The following is a 16,067-nucleotide window of genomic DNA, read 5'->3' on the forward strand; positions in this document are numbered from 1 at the left end:
ATTGGATTTAACATGGGCCAGCATCCCTGTGGAACGCTTTCGACACCTTGTAGAGGCCATGCCCCGACAAATTGAGGCTGTTACCCCACTCACAACATATTTCTCTGTATAGCATGCACCTCAATTACCTCGACTAACCTGTGCCCCCACACGTTGACTCTGTGTACCAGTACCGTCCTGTATATAGCCTTGTTACTGTTATTTTATTGTTGCTCTTTTAATAATTTTTTATTTATCTATTTAAAAAAATATCTATATCTATCTTCACACAATTGTTTCTTAACTGCATTGTTGGTTAAGGGCTTGTAATGTAAGCATTTCACTGTTGTATTCGGTGCAAATGTTTTCAGACTTGTTGGGCTCAAAGTGTTAGTGAATGGTACTGTTTGTATGAACATTGCTGGGGAGTTATAGACATGTCACTGCTTGTGACTGTTTGTCTTACAGAATGCTGTGTGCAGTTATCAGTAGAAATCACATTCACTTTGACATCTCTTTTGTAATCCTTCCTGAGTGTCTCATAGCAAGATGTTCAGACAGACCAGCCTCTCTGAGATAATATGTAGTCATCATGTACCAAACCCCAATCCCTTCACCAGGAAACAGACATTCACATCACACACTGGACAAAGGGGATTTAATATTGCACGCTAGACGTAGGGGATTTCATATTGCACGCTAGACGTAGGGGATTTAGTATTGCACGCTAGACGTAGGGGATTTAGTATTGCACGCTAGACGTAGGGGATTTAGTATTGCACGCTAGACGTAGGGGATTTAATATTGCACATCAGCAATACACTGAGGCATGCTAAGCATGATTAATATAATGCATACAAATACATATATGGAAACCATTTTCAAAACAATACCTGATGGATTTAGATATCTGAGCGCTTGTGACAATGGGGTATTTTACTCCATGATTGCCTCTTGAGTTATTCTGTCTGTATCATTAATCTCACAAGACAATGATGCTGTTTTGCATCGCAAAGTGATTTTCATTATATTGTTGTAGTCATTAATACTTTATTTGGATGAAGACAAACCCTTGTGGGAGTTAGGTATAGTTTACCCAAGACCATGAAATTAAGGGTAGTTTTCTTGAGGGAGAATCTGGTACTAAGTCAGGTAGACTCATCAGACAGATGGCAGTCAATCAGACCATTTGTATGTTTGTGTTATTGTTTATCTAAATCCCTGTTTGACTGCTTTACGCCATGATACTGAGATTATTAAGGGGAGAGATGAACTGCTGTGGTAACATTTAACTAAATTCCTACTTTGACTTGGAAAGTACAGTATACTGTAGGTCATCAGCCTTTACAAACAGCATGCACAGAATGATCAGCCTTTACAAACGGCATGCACGGAATTCATGATGATGATGGTTTGGAATAGTAAACTGGTATAGCTGCTATCAGAGTTGACAGTATAACTACCAAGCTACCATTGGGATGCATAAACATGAAGTCATGGTCAAATAGCTGAATGGCCCATGCAGGAATCATACCCAAAATTATTGTATTGCACCATTTTCCAACCGACTGAGACATTTTGTCAAGTTGACTTTTTCAATCAAAGAGATTATCTTGAAATTACACACCATCAACAGCTGTTGACCCAGATAACAAATCTTGGTGTTCAGAATACACTATGCATTTCCTCTGTCATCCATGTTTATTAGTAAAGAGTAATAGTTGGACAAGGGTTGTTTATTATTTTGATTCAATAAGATAATCTGCACTGGTGTCTTTTTAAAAAGACTGATTTAACAACAGACTGATTGGGTACTGTGACAATCTACTAGTACTACCAAGTAGACTCCCTCCACAGGTAAATGTTTTCTTTTCCATTCCAGTATTTTAGAATAATGTGAAAGGCTGTTAAGTGGAACTGAGCTAAATCCATTCTTGCTTTCTTTCTGATGTGTAGTAGTAATGTTTTTTATTTTATTTTTTTTATTCCCCACAGACTTAACATTAGTTTGATCTTTAGGATAATAAAGCAATTCTCTGTAATCTAAAATGGTATAGTTTTCTTCCAATTATTCTATTTTTAAAAAAAGGCCTCGTTTGGAAAACAAAACTGATACTTTAACTAAACTCAGCAAAAAAAGAAAGTCCTCACCGTCAACCTTGTTTATTTTCAGCAAACTTAACATGTGTAAATATTTGTATGAACATAACAAGATTCAACAACTGAGACATAAACTGAACAAGTTCCACAGACATGTGACTAACAGAAATGGAATAATGTGTCCCTGAACAAAATCAAAAGTAACAGTCAGTATTTGGTGTGGCCACCAGCTGCATTAAGTACTGCAGTGCATCTCCTCATCATGGACTGCACCATATTTTCCAGTTCTTGCTGTGAGATGTTACCCCACTCTTCCACCAAGGCACCTGTAAGTTCCCGGACATTTGGAATAGTAAACCTATTGGACCTAGCCCTCACCCTCCGATCCAACAGGTCCCAGATGTGCTCAATGGGATTGAGATCCGGGCTCTTCGCTGGCCATGGCAGAACACTGACATGCCTGTCTTGCAGGAAATCACGCACAGAGAGGGCAGTATGGCTGGTGGCATTGTCATGCTGGAGGGTCATGTCAAGATGAGCTTGCAGTAAGGGTACCACATGAGAGAGGAGGATGTCTTCCCTGTAACGCACAGCAGTGAGATTGCCTGCAATGACAACAAGCTCAGTCCGATGATGCTGTGACACACTGCCCCAGACCATGACGGACCCTCCACCTCCAAATCGATCCTGCTCCAGAGTACAGGCCATGGTGTAATGCTCATTCCTTCGACGATAAACGTGAATCCGACCATCACCCCTGGTGAGAGAGAACCCCGACTCGTCAGTGAAGAACACTTTTTGCCAGTCCTGTCTGGTCCATTCCTGTCTGGTTTGTGCCCATAGGCTACGTTGTTGCCTGTGATGTCTGGTGAGGACCTGCCCTACAACAGGTATATAAGCCCTCAGTCCAGTCTCTCTCAGCCTATTTGCGGACAGTGTGAACACTGATGGAGGGATTGTGCGTTCCTGGTGTAACTCGGGCAGTTGTTGCTGCCATCCTGTACCTGAACCGCAGGTGTGATGTTCGGATGTACCGATCCTGTGAAGGTGATGTTACACGTGGTCTGCCACTGCGATCAGCTGTCCGTCCTGTCTCCCTGTAGCGCTGTCTTAGGCGTCTCACTATACGGACATTTCAATTTATTGCCCTGGCCACATCTGCAGTCCTCATGCTTCCTTGCAGCATGCCTAAGACACGTTCACACAGATGAGCAGGGACGCTGGGCATCTTTCTTTTGGTGTTTTTCAGAGTCAGTAGAAAGGCCTCTTTAGTGTCCTAAGTTTTCATAATTGTGACCTTAATTGCCTACCGTCTGTAAGCTGTTAGTGTCTTAACGACCGTTCCACAGGTGCATGCTCATTAATTGTTTATGGTTCATTGAACAAGCATGGGAAACAGTGTTTAAACACTTTACAATGAAGTTCTGTGAAGTTATTTGGATTTTTACGAATTATCTTTGAAAGACCAAGTCCTGAAAAAGGGATGTTTTATTTTTTTGCACAGTTTAATATTAATGGATGGTGTACCGGTTACTGTGGAGTATCACTGTTTGTACAAGGCATCGTGACTCATTTCTTTGTTCACTTTTAGACAGCGGACTGTTGCGGTGTTAGAGGTTTGGAAATATAAAAAGCCCATGGGACTGACACCTTGGATAGCTACAGAGCATTTAATCCCATTGTTTGATTTATTTGCCTTTATTTTCTAGAGCCCCTACAGAGGCCATCCTTAACCCATTGATTCTTCAGCTACATGATACATGATTTTCTTCCTATTCAATGCTGTGTTCAACATGATATAGTGAAGGAGAAGTTATAGGTTAACGTAAACCATAAGGGACAAATCAGCATATGGATTTGAAAAGCATCCTTTTTATTTCATCCCAATTATATATTGTATGCAAAGGGTTATGTAACTGTTTGTTGTACTTGCATGCATTGAGGGAGATAAACAGGTTTAACCATGCTCTCTGCTGTGTCAGCATGGCAGATTCTGCATCAATCAGCGACGGTCAGGGCAGGACTCTCACATGCCTGGTCGGCATATTTCAGAGGCACGTCATGAAGACAGCATTAATAGCCGGAGTGTTCCCTTTTAAGATCTCCCGTTTGGCAGCCACATAGCCCCACTCAAGCAAAACATGGCCACACTAATCTCCCCTGATAAGAGGGGAACAGGATAGACTACTGACTGGTTCTATCCTTCGATGTAATAATGCTGAGTTTCCTCTGATACTTGTATACTCATGATACTAGCTGTAACATCTCAATTCATGATTATGTTGAGTAGTCTCCGTTTGCACTGATCAAATTTGACTTCTCTAGGTTGGACATCTGACTAAATCCCCCTCTCTGGCTCTCCCTGTGTCTCTGGAACGACATGGGTGTTCTTGGTATTCCTATAATCACGTGATTGATTTGATATGAGGGCCATCTGTTTCCCTGCAGGACGATGGCATCCTGAAAGAGATCGACATCAGCCAGCACACCAAAGAGGGCTTTGAAAAGGCAGACCCCTCCCAGTTTGAGCTGCTGAAAGTGCTAGGCCAAGGCTCCTATGGAAAGGTAAACATATAGCTACCTGAATTAAGGTGTTCGCGTCTATGTTACACCTACTGTATGTACTATGCATTCGTCACATTTCCTCTACTGTTCAATTTGATATTAATCTCCTCCATAGGTGTTCCTGGTGAGAAAAATCAAAGGCTCTGACAGAGGACAGCTTTATGCCATGAAAGTGTTAAGGAAAGCAACGCTAAAAGGTACTTATTCTGATACTTTCGAAGAGTGGTATGTTTTTCATCGGACCAATCTCACTAAGAGCGTAATATTATTACAGTAAACAGACATGATATCGGTATGATTTAATTCCCTATCCAGCCAAACTGGTTTTCCGGCATAAGTAATAAAATATATATTCATATTATTTTTTTTAAACATCTCACGTTTCCTATATTCATCAAATCTCAGTCAAAAACATCTTACGTTTCCTGTACTCAACAAATCTCAGTCAAACGCTTTACATAAAAAAAAAATCTGCGCTGGATAATGAAATGCAGCCTTTTGGCCCTGTCTCAGGAAATGGAGATGATGTTCTCCTGGCTTACATAATACAGGCACAGCTGCAGGAATGTCCTCTGCAAAGCAGAGAGCCATTGCAAGAGGAAGCTGGCATAATATTCTGCATTGCAGCACAGGTGCTTGAGGGGATTATGATTTTGATTATTATTGATAATGAAGTAGCTGACCTCCATTTCTCAGGTGACATAGGGAGAAGGCTTAGGTAATGCAGATAGATGAGCATAATGCAGCAAGTCATTGCATTAGCTCACTCTGTCTCGATTATGCGATGACATTCCCAATGCACTGATTAGGTAAGTGGCTGACTAGTGAGGGAGAAGTTCCATATGCATGGTTGAGTGGTTTACAGATTTTCATAGTATCAACAGTTTTGACAGTATAGAAATTCATACATGTACCTGAGGTATTTTATACAGTATCGTCGGATACCGGCCCAACTCTAATGGATTGTATATGTATAGCTTTTGTCCACATCTGTTCAATTCTACAAGTATCTCAATTCATTACCACCATTTTGATAAGCTTTGTCTGTTTTTCAGTTCGGGATCGGGTGCGGTCCAAAATGGAGAGAGACATTCTGGCTGAAGTCAACCACCCCTTCATAGTCAAACTCCATTATGGTGAGCGTATTTCCCAAGTGCCGTCTTTCTCTTCCATGTAACCATGTTCTGACTGGCACACATACATACAACAAACATTGAGACATGAAAACCCTCTTGTTAAGACAGCCAAATAATTATGTGACGAGATTGTCTTTAGCCATCAGTTGTTGGAATGGTTCTGCCATTAGGCAGCAGGCAGAAACACATTGTGATATCAAATGGAGTAGGTTCTTGCATTGAATAACTCTCCAAGCGTTTTATAAGGCTTGGCACGTCCCTCTAAACATTTCAGTGACGTCTGGAGCCCTTCAGACAGCGTAAGCCATCACTCCGTCTCAAAGCACCTTACCTCCTTATTTATTAGCATGCTCTGAGTATTGCCTCAGCAGCCCCAGGCAAACGGATGCACTCAACAAAGCAGATGATAGGAATACACGAGAAAACCATAATATCAAAATTATACCTGGAAAAAAAGATTTGCCATGACATGTACCTTTTAAGGAGAGCCGGATTACTGAACGGGCACATAGGGCACATGCCCCGGGGCCCCCCGAACTCCAGGTGGTACCCAACCAAATTGATTTATTTTGGGTTGTGGGCCCCCTGGTTGTGGGCCCCCCAGATAGCATATGATAGCTAAATGTGTAGAAGTGCATGAAATTGGCTTTAAAACTGCCAAATCGTCTCTGAGCCTCATTGTCATTTTTTACATTTTATTTATTTAACCTTTATTTAACTAGGCAAGTCATTTAAGAACAAATTCTTATTTACAATGATGGCCTACCCTGGTCAAACCCGGACGACACTGGGCCAATTGTGCGCCGCCCTATGGGACTCCCAATCATGGCCAGATGTGATACAGCCTGCAATCGAACCATGAACTGTAGTGACGCCTCTTGCACTTTGAAGTGTTTTCATTTTATTGCATGTCATGAGCGAAGGAGAATATGTATTTTGCGTGACCATTTATGTTGTTTTTATGGCCCAGCCTTTCAGACGGAGGGGAAGCTGTATCTGATTCTAGACTTCCTCAGAGGGGGAGACCTCTTCACACGGCTTTCTAAAGAGGTCAGTCATCATGTTACTCACTGTGATGGCTTACTGCTCATTCACTGTTTTATTAATACATTCAATCACCACATGCATAAGTTAAAAAAATGTATACTTTTATTTCCAATCATTTGTTTTCTTGGTACAAATGTCCCTTTTTGATTGAATAGGTACAGTATATTTCGAGGCATTCTCAATTTGCGTGCTGTTACTTTTTTTTTTATTGGTCAACTCAACAGCAATTGGTAATTTGGCTTATAGAGTAAAAACCCTCCCAGGTAAAAACCCTTCCAAACCCTTCATGATCCTTGAACTATCTCTTTAGATTTGTTTGCCTTTATTGACAACAGCAACAAACAAGCACATTCCAAAAGAGCTGTAGATGAATGGTATTCTGTCCTCATGAAAATCTGTTTTGATGTTCAATGCCAAGCTATTAATGGATCTTTGACACTTCTTAGTAGTACACTGATTCATCATGCCACTTTGGGGCCCATCACTGTGCAGCACAATGACCAATCTATAACTGCCTCTCTGCCACCACCATAGCTCGCTTTCCTGTGAAGTGATTTCAGAGCTTGAGCCAAGTAGGACTTTCATTCATCACAGGTGCGCGTTACAAAGCTTCAGGGCTCATTCTGTGACTAAAAATAGGTCCGTCCTCCCCACTGATTCAATCGATATGTATAAACACCCTGCCATTGACCAGACCCCATCAGGAATAGGTCCCTATGTTGCAAATGTTCATTCCTAATTGGTTTGGCTTTAATCTTGTACTTCAGCATCTCTGAATGTCCATGCATTCATAGTGAGTTGAAATAAGTAGGCTACTTCAGTAATAAAGTGTAGCTCTTTCAAGTACTCACTTCCAATTACCAGCACAGGTTTCTTTCAAACCACAGACATAATGGCTTGTGTGGTATGTCTAGCATGGGCTTTCGATGCAAACATTTAAGTGCTCACTGTCAATGAACAGCCCAGACCTCATCAGTCAGATTACAATATATCCTTCTTTCCATTGATTAATTACTCCTGAATCCAAGTAACTAACCCAGGGTTGGGGGGGGAATGATTATTTTGGGTTAAATAACACTCCAGGTCACATTTGAACATCTAAAACTAGATATAAATTATGTAGAAATAACTGCCCTTTATCTGGCCTGCAAAATTATTTTGGCAAGAAAATCGTTCCCCCAAAAACGGTGGCCCCCTTTCGAAATCCCAATGTGGCCCTCGAGTCAAAATTCGAGTCACCCCTTCAATAGCCTGTATTGTAATACTGCTATTATGAAGAAATTATAGATAACGACTCAATTGATGAAACCATTGACTCAGAGTTCCTTTGGGACATTCAGCTAACAACTGCAGATTGTTTCATCACACCATACTTTTTTTAAACTCATTAATTGGCAATACGCCAAGCTATGTGGATTGCAATAGTTTGTGTTTGTAACGAACAATGATCATATTTAACATGCTAGTTTACTCCATGATGAACTAAGATGCATGTATCATATACAGTGCATTCGGAAGGTATTCAGACCCCGTGACTTTTTCTACATTTTGTTACGTTCCAGCCTTGTTCTAAAATGTATTAAATAGTTTTTCCCCCTCATCAATTTACACCCCATAATGACAAAGCAAAAACAGGTTTTTAGAAATGTTTGCAAAAAATGTAAACAATAAAACTGAAATATCACAATTACATAAGTATTCAGACCCTTTACTCAGTACTTTGTTGAAGCACCTTTGGCAGCGATTACCTCGAGTCTTCTTGGGTATGATGCTACAAGCTTGACACACCTGTATTTGGGGAGTTTCTCCCATTCTTCTGTACAGATACTCTCAAGCTCTGTCAGGTTGGATGGGGAGCGTCTCTCCAGAAATGTTTGATTGGGTTCAAGGCGGGCTCTGGCTGGGCCACTCAAGGACATTCAGAGACTTGTCTCAAAGTCCCTCATCACTGTCAAACGCTCCCTGAAACACTTCTGCGAGCAGGCCTTTCTAATCGACCTGGCCGGGGTAACCTGGAATGACATTGACCTCATCCCGTCAGTAGATGATGCCTGGCTGTTCTTTAAAAGTGCCTTCCTCACCATCTTAAATAAGCATGCCCCTCTCAAAAAATGTAGAACTAGAAATAGATATAGTCCTTGGTTCACGCAATACTTGTCTGCCCTTGACCAGCACAAAAACATCCTGTGGCGTTCTGCATTAGCATCGAATAGCCCCCGTGATATGCAACTTTTCAGGGAAGTTAGGAACAAATATACACAGGCAGTTAGAAAAGCTAAGGCAAGCTTTTTCAAACAGAAATGTGCATGCTGTAGTACCAACTCAAAAAAGTTATAGGACACTGTAAAGTCCATGGAGAATAAGAGCACCTCCTCACAGCTGCCCACTGCTCTGAGGCTAGGAAACACTGTAACCACTGATAAATCCACTATAATTGAGAATTTCAAAAAGCATTTCTCTACGGCTGGCCATGCTTTCCACATGGCTACCCCTACCCCGGTCAACTGCCCGGCACCCTCCACAGCAACCCGGCAAAGCCCCCACCATTTCTCCTTTACCCAAATCCAGATAGCCAATGTTCTGAAAGAGCTGTAAAATCTGGACCCCTACAAATCAGCCGGGCTAGACAATCTGGACCCTCTCTTTCTAAAATTATCTGCCAAAATTGTTGTAACCCCTATTACTAGCCTGTTCAACCTCTCTTTCGTATCGTCTGAGATTCCCAAAGATTGGAAAGCTGCCGTGGTCATCCCCCTCTTCAAAAGGGGTGACACTCTAGACCCAAACTGCTACAGACCTATATCTATCCTACCCTGTCTTTCTAAGGTCTTCGAAAGCCAAGTTAACAAACAGATTACTGACCATTTCGAATCCCACCATACCTTCTCTGCTATGCAATCTGGTTTCAGAGCTGGTCATGGGTGCACCTCAGCCACGCTCAAGGTTCTAAACGACATCATAAGAGACATTACTGTGCAGCCGTATTCATCGACCTGGCCAAGGCTTTCGACTCTGTCAATCACAACATTCTTATTGGCAGACTCGACAGCCTTGGTTTCTCAAATGATTGCCTCACCTGGTTACCAACTACTTCTCTGATAGAGTTCAGTGTGTCAAATCGGAGGGCCTGTTGTCTGGACCTCTGACAGTCTCTATGGGTGTGCCACAGGGTTCAATTCTCGGGCTGACTCTCTTTTCTGTATACATCAATGATGTTGCTCTTGCTGCTGGTGATTCTCTGATCCACCTCTACGCAGACGACACGATTCTGTATACTTCTGGCCCCGCCTTGGACACTGTGTTAACTAACCTCCAGACGAGCTTCAATGCCATACAACTCTCCTTCCGTGGCCTCCAACTGCTCTTAAATGCAAGTAAAACTAAATGCATGCTTTTCAATCGATCGCTGCCCGCACTTGCTCGCCCGTCCAGCATCACTACTCTGGACGACTCTGACTTAGAATACGTGGACAACTACAAATACCTGGGTGTCTGGTTAGACTGTAAACTCTCCTTCAAGACTCACATTAAGCATCTTCTATCCAAAATTAAAAATAGAATCGGCTTCCTATATCGCAACAAAGCATCCTTCACTCATGCTGTCAAACATACCCTCGTAAAACTGACCATCCTACCGATCCTCGACTTCGGTGAAGTCATCTATAAAATAGCCTCCAACACTCTACTCAACAAACTGGATGCAGTCTATCACAGTGCCATCCGTTTTTCACCAAAGCCCCATACACTACCCACCATTGCGACCTGTACGCTCTCGTTGGTTGGCCCTCGCTTCATACTCGTCGCCAAACCCACTGGCTACAGGTTATCTACAAGTCTCTGCTAGGAGAACCCGCCTTATCTCAGCTCACTGGTCACCATAGCAGCACCCACTCGTAGCACTCGCTCCAGCAGGTATATCTCACTGGTCACCCCCAAAACCAATTCCTCCTTTGGTCGTCTTTCCTTCCAGTTCTCTGCTGCCCATGACTGGAACGAATTGAAAAACTCTCTGAAGCTGGAGACTCACATCTCCCACACTAGCTTTAAGCACCAGCTGTCAGAGCGGTTTACAGATCACTGCACCTGTACTTAGCCTATCTGTAAACAGCTCATCTATCTACCTACCTCATCCCCATACTGGTATTTATTTATTTATTTTGCTCCTTTGCACCCCAGTATCTCTACCTGCACATTCATCTTCTGCCGATCTACCATTCCAGTGTTTAATTGCTATATTTTAATTACTTCGCCACCATGGCCTATTTATTTCCTTAACTTACCTCATTTGCACTCACTGTATATAGACTTTTTGTTTTATTTTGTTCTACTGTATTATTGACTGTATGTTTTGTTTATTCCATGTGTAACTCTGTGTTGTTGTTTGTGTCGAATTGCTACGCTTTATCTTGGCCAGGTCGCAGTTGCAACTCAACTAGCCTACCTGGTTAAATAAAGGTAAAATTAAAAAGCCACTCCAGCATTGTCTTGGCTGTGAGTTTAGGGTCGTTGTCCTGTTGGAAGGTGAACCATCGCCTCCAGTCTGAGGTCCTGAGCGCTCTGGAGCAGGTTTTCATCAAGGATCTCTCTGTACTTTGTTCCATTAATCTTTCCCTCAATCCCAACTAGTCTACCAGTACATGCCTCTGAAAAACATCCCCAAAGCATGATGCTGCCACCACCATGCTTCAACGGAGGGATGGTGCCAGATTTCCTCCAGACGTGACGCTTGGCATTCAGGCCAAAGAGTTCAATCTTGGTTTCATCAGTCCAGAGAATCTTGTTTCTCATGGTCTGAGAGTCCTTTACGTGCCCTTTGGCAAACTCCAAGGGGGCTGTCGTGCCTTTTATTGAGGAGTGGCTTCCATCTGGCCACTCTACCATAAAGGCCTGATTGGTAGAGTGCTGCAGAGATGGTTGTCCTTCTGGAAGTTTCTCCCATCTCCACAGAGGAACTCTGGAGCTCTGTCAGAGTGACCATCATGATTTTTCCCTGACCATGACCCTTTTCCCCCGATTGCTCAATTTGGCTGGGAGGCAAGCTCTAAGAAAAGTCTTGGTACCCTTTCCCAGATCTCTGCCTCAAAACAATCCTGTCTCGGAGATCTACGGACAATTCCTTCAACCTCATGGCTTGGTTTTTGCTCTGACATGCACGGTCAACTGTGGGACCTCATATAGACAGGTTTGTGCCATTCCAAATCATGCCCAATCAATTGAATTTACCACAGGTTGACTCCTATCAAGTTGTATAAACATCTCAAGGATGATCAATGGAAACAGGATGCACCTGAGCTCAATTTCGAGTATCACAGTAAAGGGTCTGAATACTTATGTAAATATTTAAGATGTTTTAATTTTTAATACATTTTAAAATACGCCTGGAGCGTAACAACATGTGGGAAAAGGGAAGGGGTCTGAATACTTTCCGAATGCACTGTATATGAATGTTAGCAGATGTTAGCAAGTTATTGATTTCATAAACCTTATTTCTAAGGTTACATATATTTCAAATTCTTAGCCCTATCCTGGGTAGCTTATCATAGATAATATAGAGAGAACATTTACTTATGAGTGTCAGTTGGTGTGTGTGATGTTGGGCTGAAACAACTGAACCTGAAGCTTGGCTCTCTCACTCCTCCCAGGCTTTTGGGACAATGTGCTTTGCATGTTGTAGCAGATGTAAGCAATGTCCCAACGCTCTCTGGCAGCTTTTATAGCTTGGATAAGTTATTTCCGGCTCTGGCGCACAGCTTCAAAGAAGTCCTCTTATAGGAAGATGTTGGTTTCTCTCAAGTTCTTGGCTCTCTCCAGAACAGCCGCCTTGTCCTTGAACCTCAGGAACTTGACAACTATCGGCCTGGGTCTATCATCAGGGCTGGTTACAGGTTTTCCAGACCTGTGGGCGTGCTCCACTTTCTCCTCAGACTCCGTCCAGGCCTCATGTGGAGACTGGTATGCCATCCACAACAATATTATTCCTCCTGGATTGTCCCTCTAGTCTAGATAGTAGGGCTGGGAATTGCCAGGGACCTTACTATACGATATTATCACTATACTTAGGTGCCGAAACGATATGTATTGCGATTCGATACTGTGATTTTATTGTTCCAAACATATTGCTCACCATATGTCTACTGTAGAGGGACAAGACAGAGCCATGAGAAAATCAGTCATGGAAGTAAAAGTTCTCAAAACAAATGTGAGTTGTGGTGTAGGTACAGCCAACTAAGGCAAAAATAATATTCCTATATTGTCAAAGCAAAATGATATACCGTCAAAAAGAATATCCTAATATCACTACTGTTTTCCCAGTCATCTGAAATAATGATCCACAGACTGCTGTCATCTCGCGTGGGCTTACAGTTTGTTGTCATCTTGCTGCAAGTCTCTTTCAGGACATACACCTCTCCCTGGACATACAGGACATACACTTTTCTGGTCAGATTGCCCATTATTTTGTTAGTTGAGTCCACCAGTATTTGGACAAAGCTCTTGAAGCTATTTTCCTGTTGTAACAATTGCTTGTTGACATGTTTTTGTTGATTTTAAAAGATCACTCAACTGTGATAGTGAAACACTGTCCTCTCCATTTCTCCAAACTTCTTTAACTTTGGGCGGCATGACGATAGCAACTTAGGCTAATGCTGGTTATCCACGGAATTCCAGCCAGCACAGCTCACAGGGCTGATATGAACAGCAACAAACAGCAGAGATTTAAACCGCCACTAGGGCTGGGTCAATACCAGTATCGCGATACTCATTAGTATCGTGGCAAGGAAACAAAACTTGAAGCAGATTTAACTTTAGGAAAATAGCCCTAATGTTGGAACCAAACATAATTATGTTGTCATCCAGAGTCACATTTATTTATTTTTCCAGCTATAGCACACTATATTTTTGCATACATCAGGTTTTTAAAGGACCAAATAATTTGTTCTGCTTTGTGTTTTCATTTTTGCCATGGAAAAAAATATTGCAATAATGGTATCGTCACAGCCCTACTGAGCACACACCCCTGGGGGCCCCTGTTTTGAGGGTCAGAGTGGCGGAGGTGTTGTTGCCTACTCTTACCACCTGGGGTCGGCCCGTCAGAAGTCCAAGATCCAGTTGCAGAGGGAGGTGTTCAGTCTCAGGGTCCCGAGCTTGGAGGGCACTATGGTGTTTGAAATCTGAGTTGTAGTCGATGAACAGCATCCTCACATAGGTATTCCTTTTTTCTAGGTGAGAGAAGGCAGAATTGAGTGCACTTGAGATTGCATTGTCTGTGGATTTGTTGGGGCAGTAGGCAAATTGGAGTGGGTCCAGGGTGTCTGGGTTAACGGAGTTGATGTGTGCCATGACCAGCCTTTCAAAACACTTCATTACAGATGTGAGTGTTATAGGGCGGTGGTCATTGTGGCACGATGCCTTAGTGTTTTGGGGAACAGGAAGGATGGTAGTCAGCTTGAAACATGTGGGGATTACAAACTGGGAGAGGTTGAAAATGTCTGGAAAGACACCTGCCAGCTGGTCTGTACATGCCAGGAGGACACGCCCTGGAATACCGTCTGGCCTTACAGACAGAGAGATATAACCAAGTAGGGGGCCTCATGCAGGGCTCTGTGTTGTTTCCAAACCTCTCCTTGAGTACCCCCAGCCATTCTTCTTATTTGTTCAATTCCAACTAGCATACCTGCTCCAACTAATCATCAAGCCCCTGATTAGTTGAATTGGGTGTGCTAGTATGCCTACTGGAATAGATCATATAAAATTAACTCTGGGGTATTTGAGAGGAGGTTTGCTCAAAGAAATGATTAAATGGATGGAGACCTTGATTATTATTGAATAATAAAAACAACCTGCAGTCCGGATAATAGACCACCAACTTTGGAAATGCGTTCATCCATTCACCCATATTTCCTAAAACTACTGACTCCTATGTGTCATCGTGACTACTACCAATCCTTTTGTAAATAATAACTGGAATGAAATTGGGCAAACAATTTGTCTCTAGATTTAAATTTGTTCTTCTGGGCCGACAGACAAGTGGGAATTGAAATATGAATGAATTACTGCTGGTTTTGGAAATCACTCATCTGGAACAGCTAGCAGATTCCCTAATGCTGGTAGCAACTTGTTACTTTCACCGCAATTAAATGCTCTCCTTGGCACCGCAGTGTTTATTCCCCACACATATTCCATTTGGGAGCTAAAGTAATCTTTCTGTGTTTAAAATGATCTATTTAGTAAAGAAAGAGAAATACAACAATACATGCTCTACCTGAGGAAACTCAGCAAAGTTTTTATTAAGATGAATGCAACTCGCTCTGGATAAGAGTGTCTGCTAAATTACTAAAATGTAAATGTGTAACATCCTTGATGCAAATATTTTGGGTGAGGTTCCAAACAGCTGGCTTTGTGATCAAGTTAGTGAGTTTCAGTAGTGTTCCATCTGTGGGTAGTGCTCTTGTTTTGCTCAGGCTACCTGACATTGGAATTATGGAAAGCTGTTTAAAACACATCAATGTAGGCTACTCTACAATTTTAAAAACACAGCTTTTATTTTCACAATCATATATCACACATGTACAGTGGGGCAAAAAAGTATTTAATCAGCCACCAATTGTGCAAGTTCTCCCACTTAAAAAAATGAGAGAGGCCTGTAATTTTCATCATAGGTACACTTCAACTATGACAGACAAAATGAGAAAAAAAATCCAGAAAATCACATTGTAGGATTTTTAATGAATTTATTTACAAATTATGATGGAAAATAAGTATTTGGTCACCTACAAACAAGCAAGATTTCTGGCTCTCACAGACCTGTAACTTCTTCTTTAAGAGGCTCCTCTGTCCACCACTCGTTACCTGTATTAATGGCACCTGTTTGAACTTGTTATCAGTATAAAAGACACCTGTCCACAACCTCAAACAGTCACACTCCCAGCTCCCCTATGGCCAAGACCAAAGAGCTGTCAAAGGACACCAGAAACAAAATTGTAGACCTGCACCAGGCTGGGAAGACGTAATCTACAATAGGTAAGCAGCTTGGTTTGAAGAAATCAACTGTGGGAGCAATTATTAGGAAATGGAAGACATACAAGACCACTGATAATCTCCCTCGATCTGGGGCTCCACGCAAGACCTCACCCCGTGGGGTCAAAATTATCACAAGAACGGTGAGCAAAAATAAATAAGTAAATATATCAAATATATCACTAGCCACTTTAAACAATGCTACCTTATATAATGTTACTTACC

General features: G+C 42.1%; 1 protein-coding gene across 1 annotated transcript in view; it reads left to right on the top strand.

Moving 5' to 3' along the window:
- Nucleotides 1–16,067, top strand: part of LOC139381146 (ribosomal protein S6 kinase alpha-2-like) — a 45,137-nt gene that overhangs the window by 12,205 nt on the left and 16,865 nt on the right. The window contains exons 2-5 of the mRNA XM_071124491.1: nucleotides 4,528–4,644; nucleotides 4,760–4,841; nucleotides 5,700–5,780; nucleotides 6,751–6,830. Of these exons, the coding sequence (XP_070980592.1) occupies nucleotides 4,528–4,644; nucleotides 4,760–4,841; nucleotides 5,700–5,780; nucleotides 6,751–6,830 (360 nt within the window). The remainder of the gene's footprint in view (nucleotides 1–4,527; nucleotides 4,645–4,759; nucleotides 4,842–5,699; nucleotides 5,781–6,750; nucleotides 6,831–16,067) is intronic.

This window comes from Oncorhynchus clarkii, chromosome 23, assembly GCF_045791955.1.
Source record: "Oncorhynchus clarkii lewisi isolate Uvic-CL-2024 chromosome 23, UVic_Ocla_1.0, whole genome shotgun sequence".
NCBI lineage: Eukaryota > Metazoa > Chordata > Actinopteri > Salmoniformes > Salmonidae > Oncorhynchus > Oncorhynchus clarkii.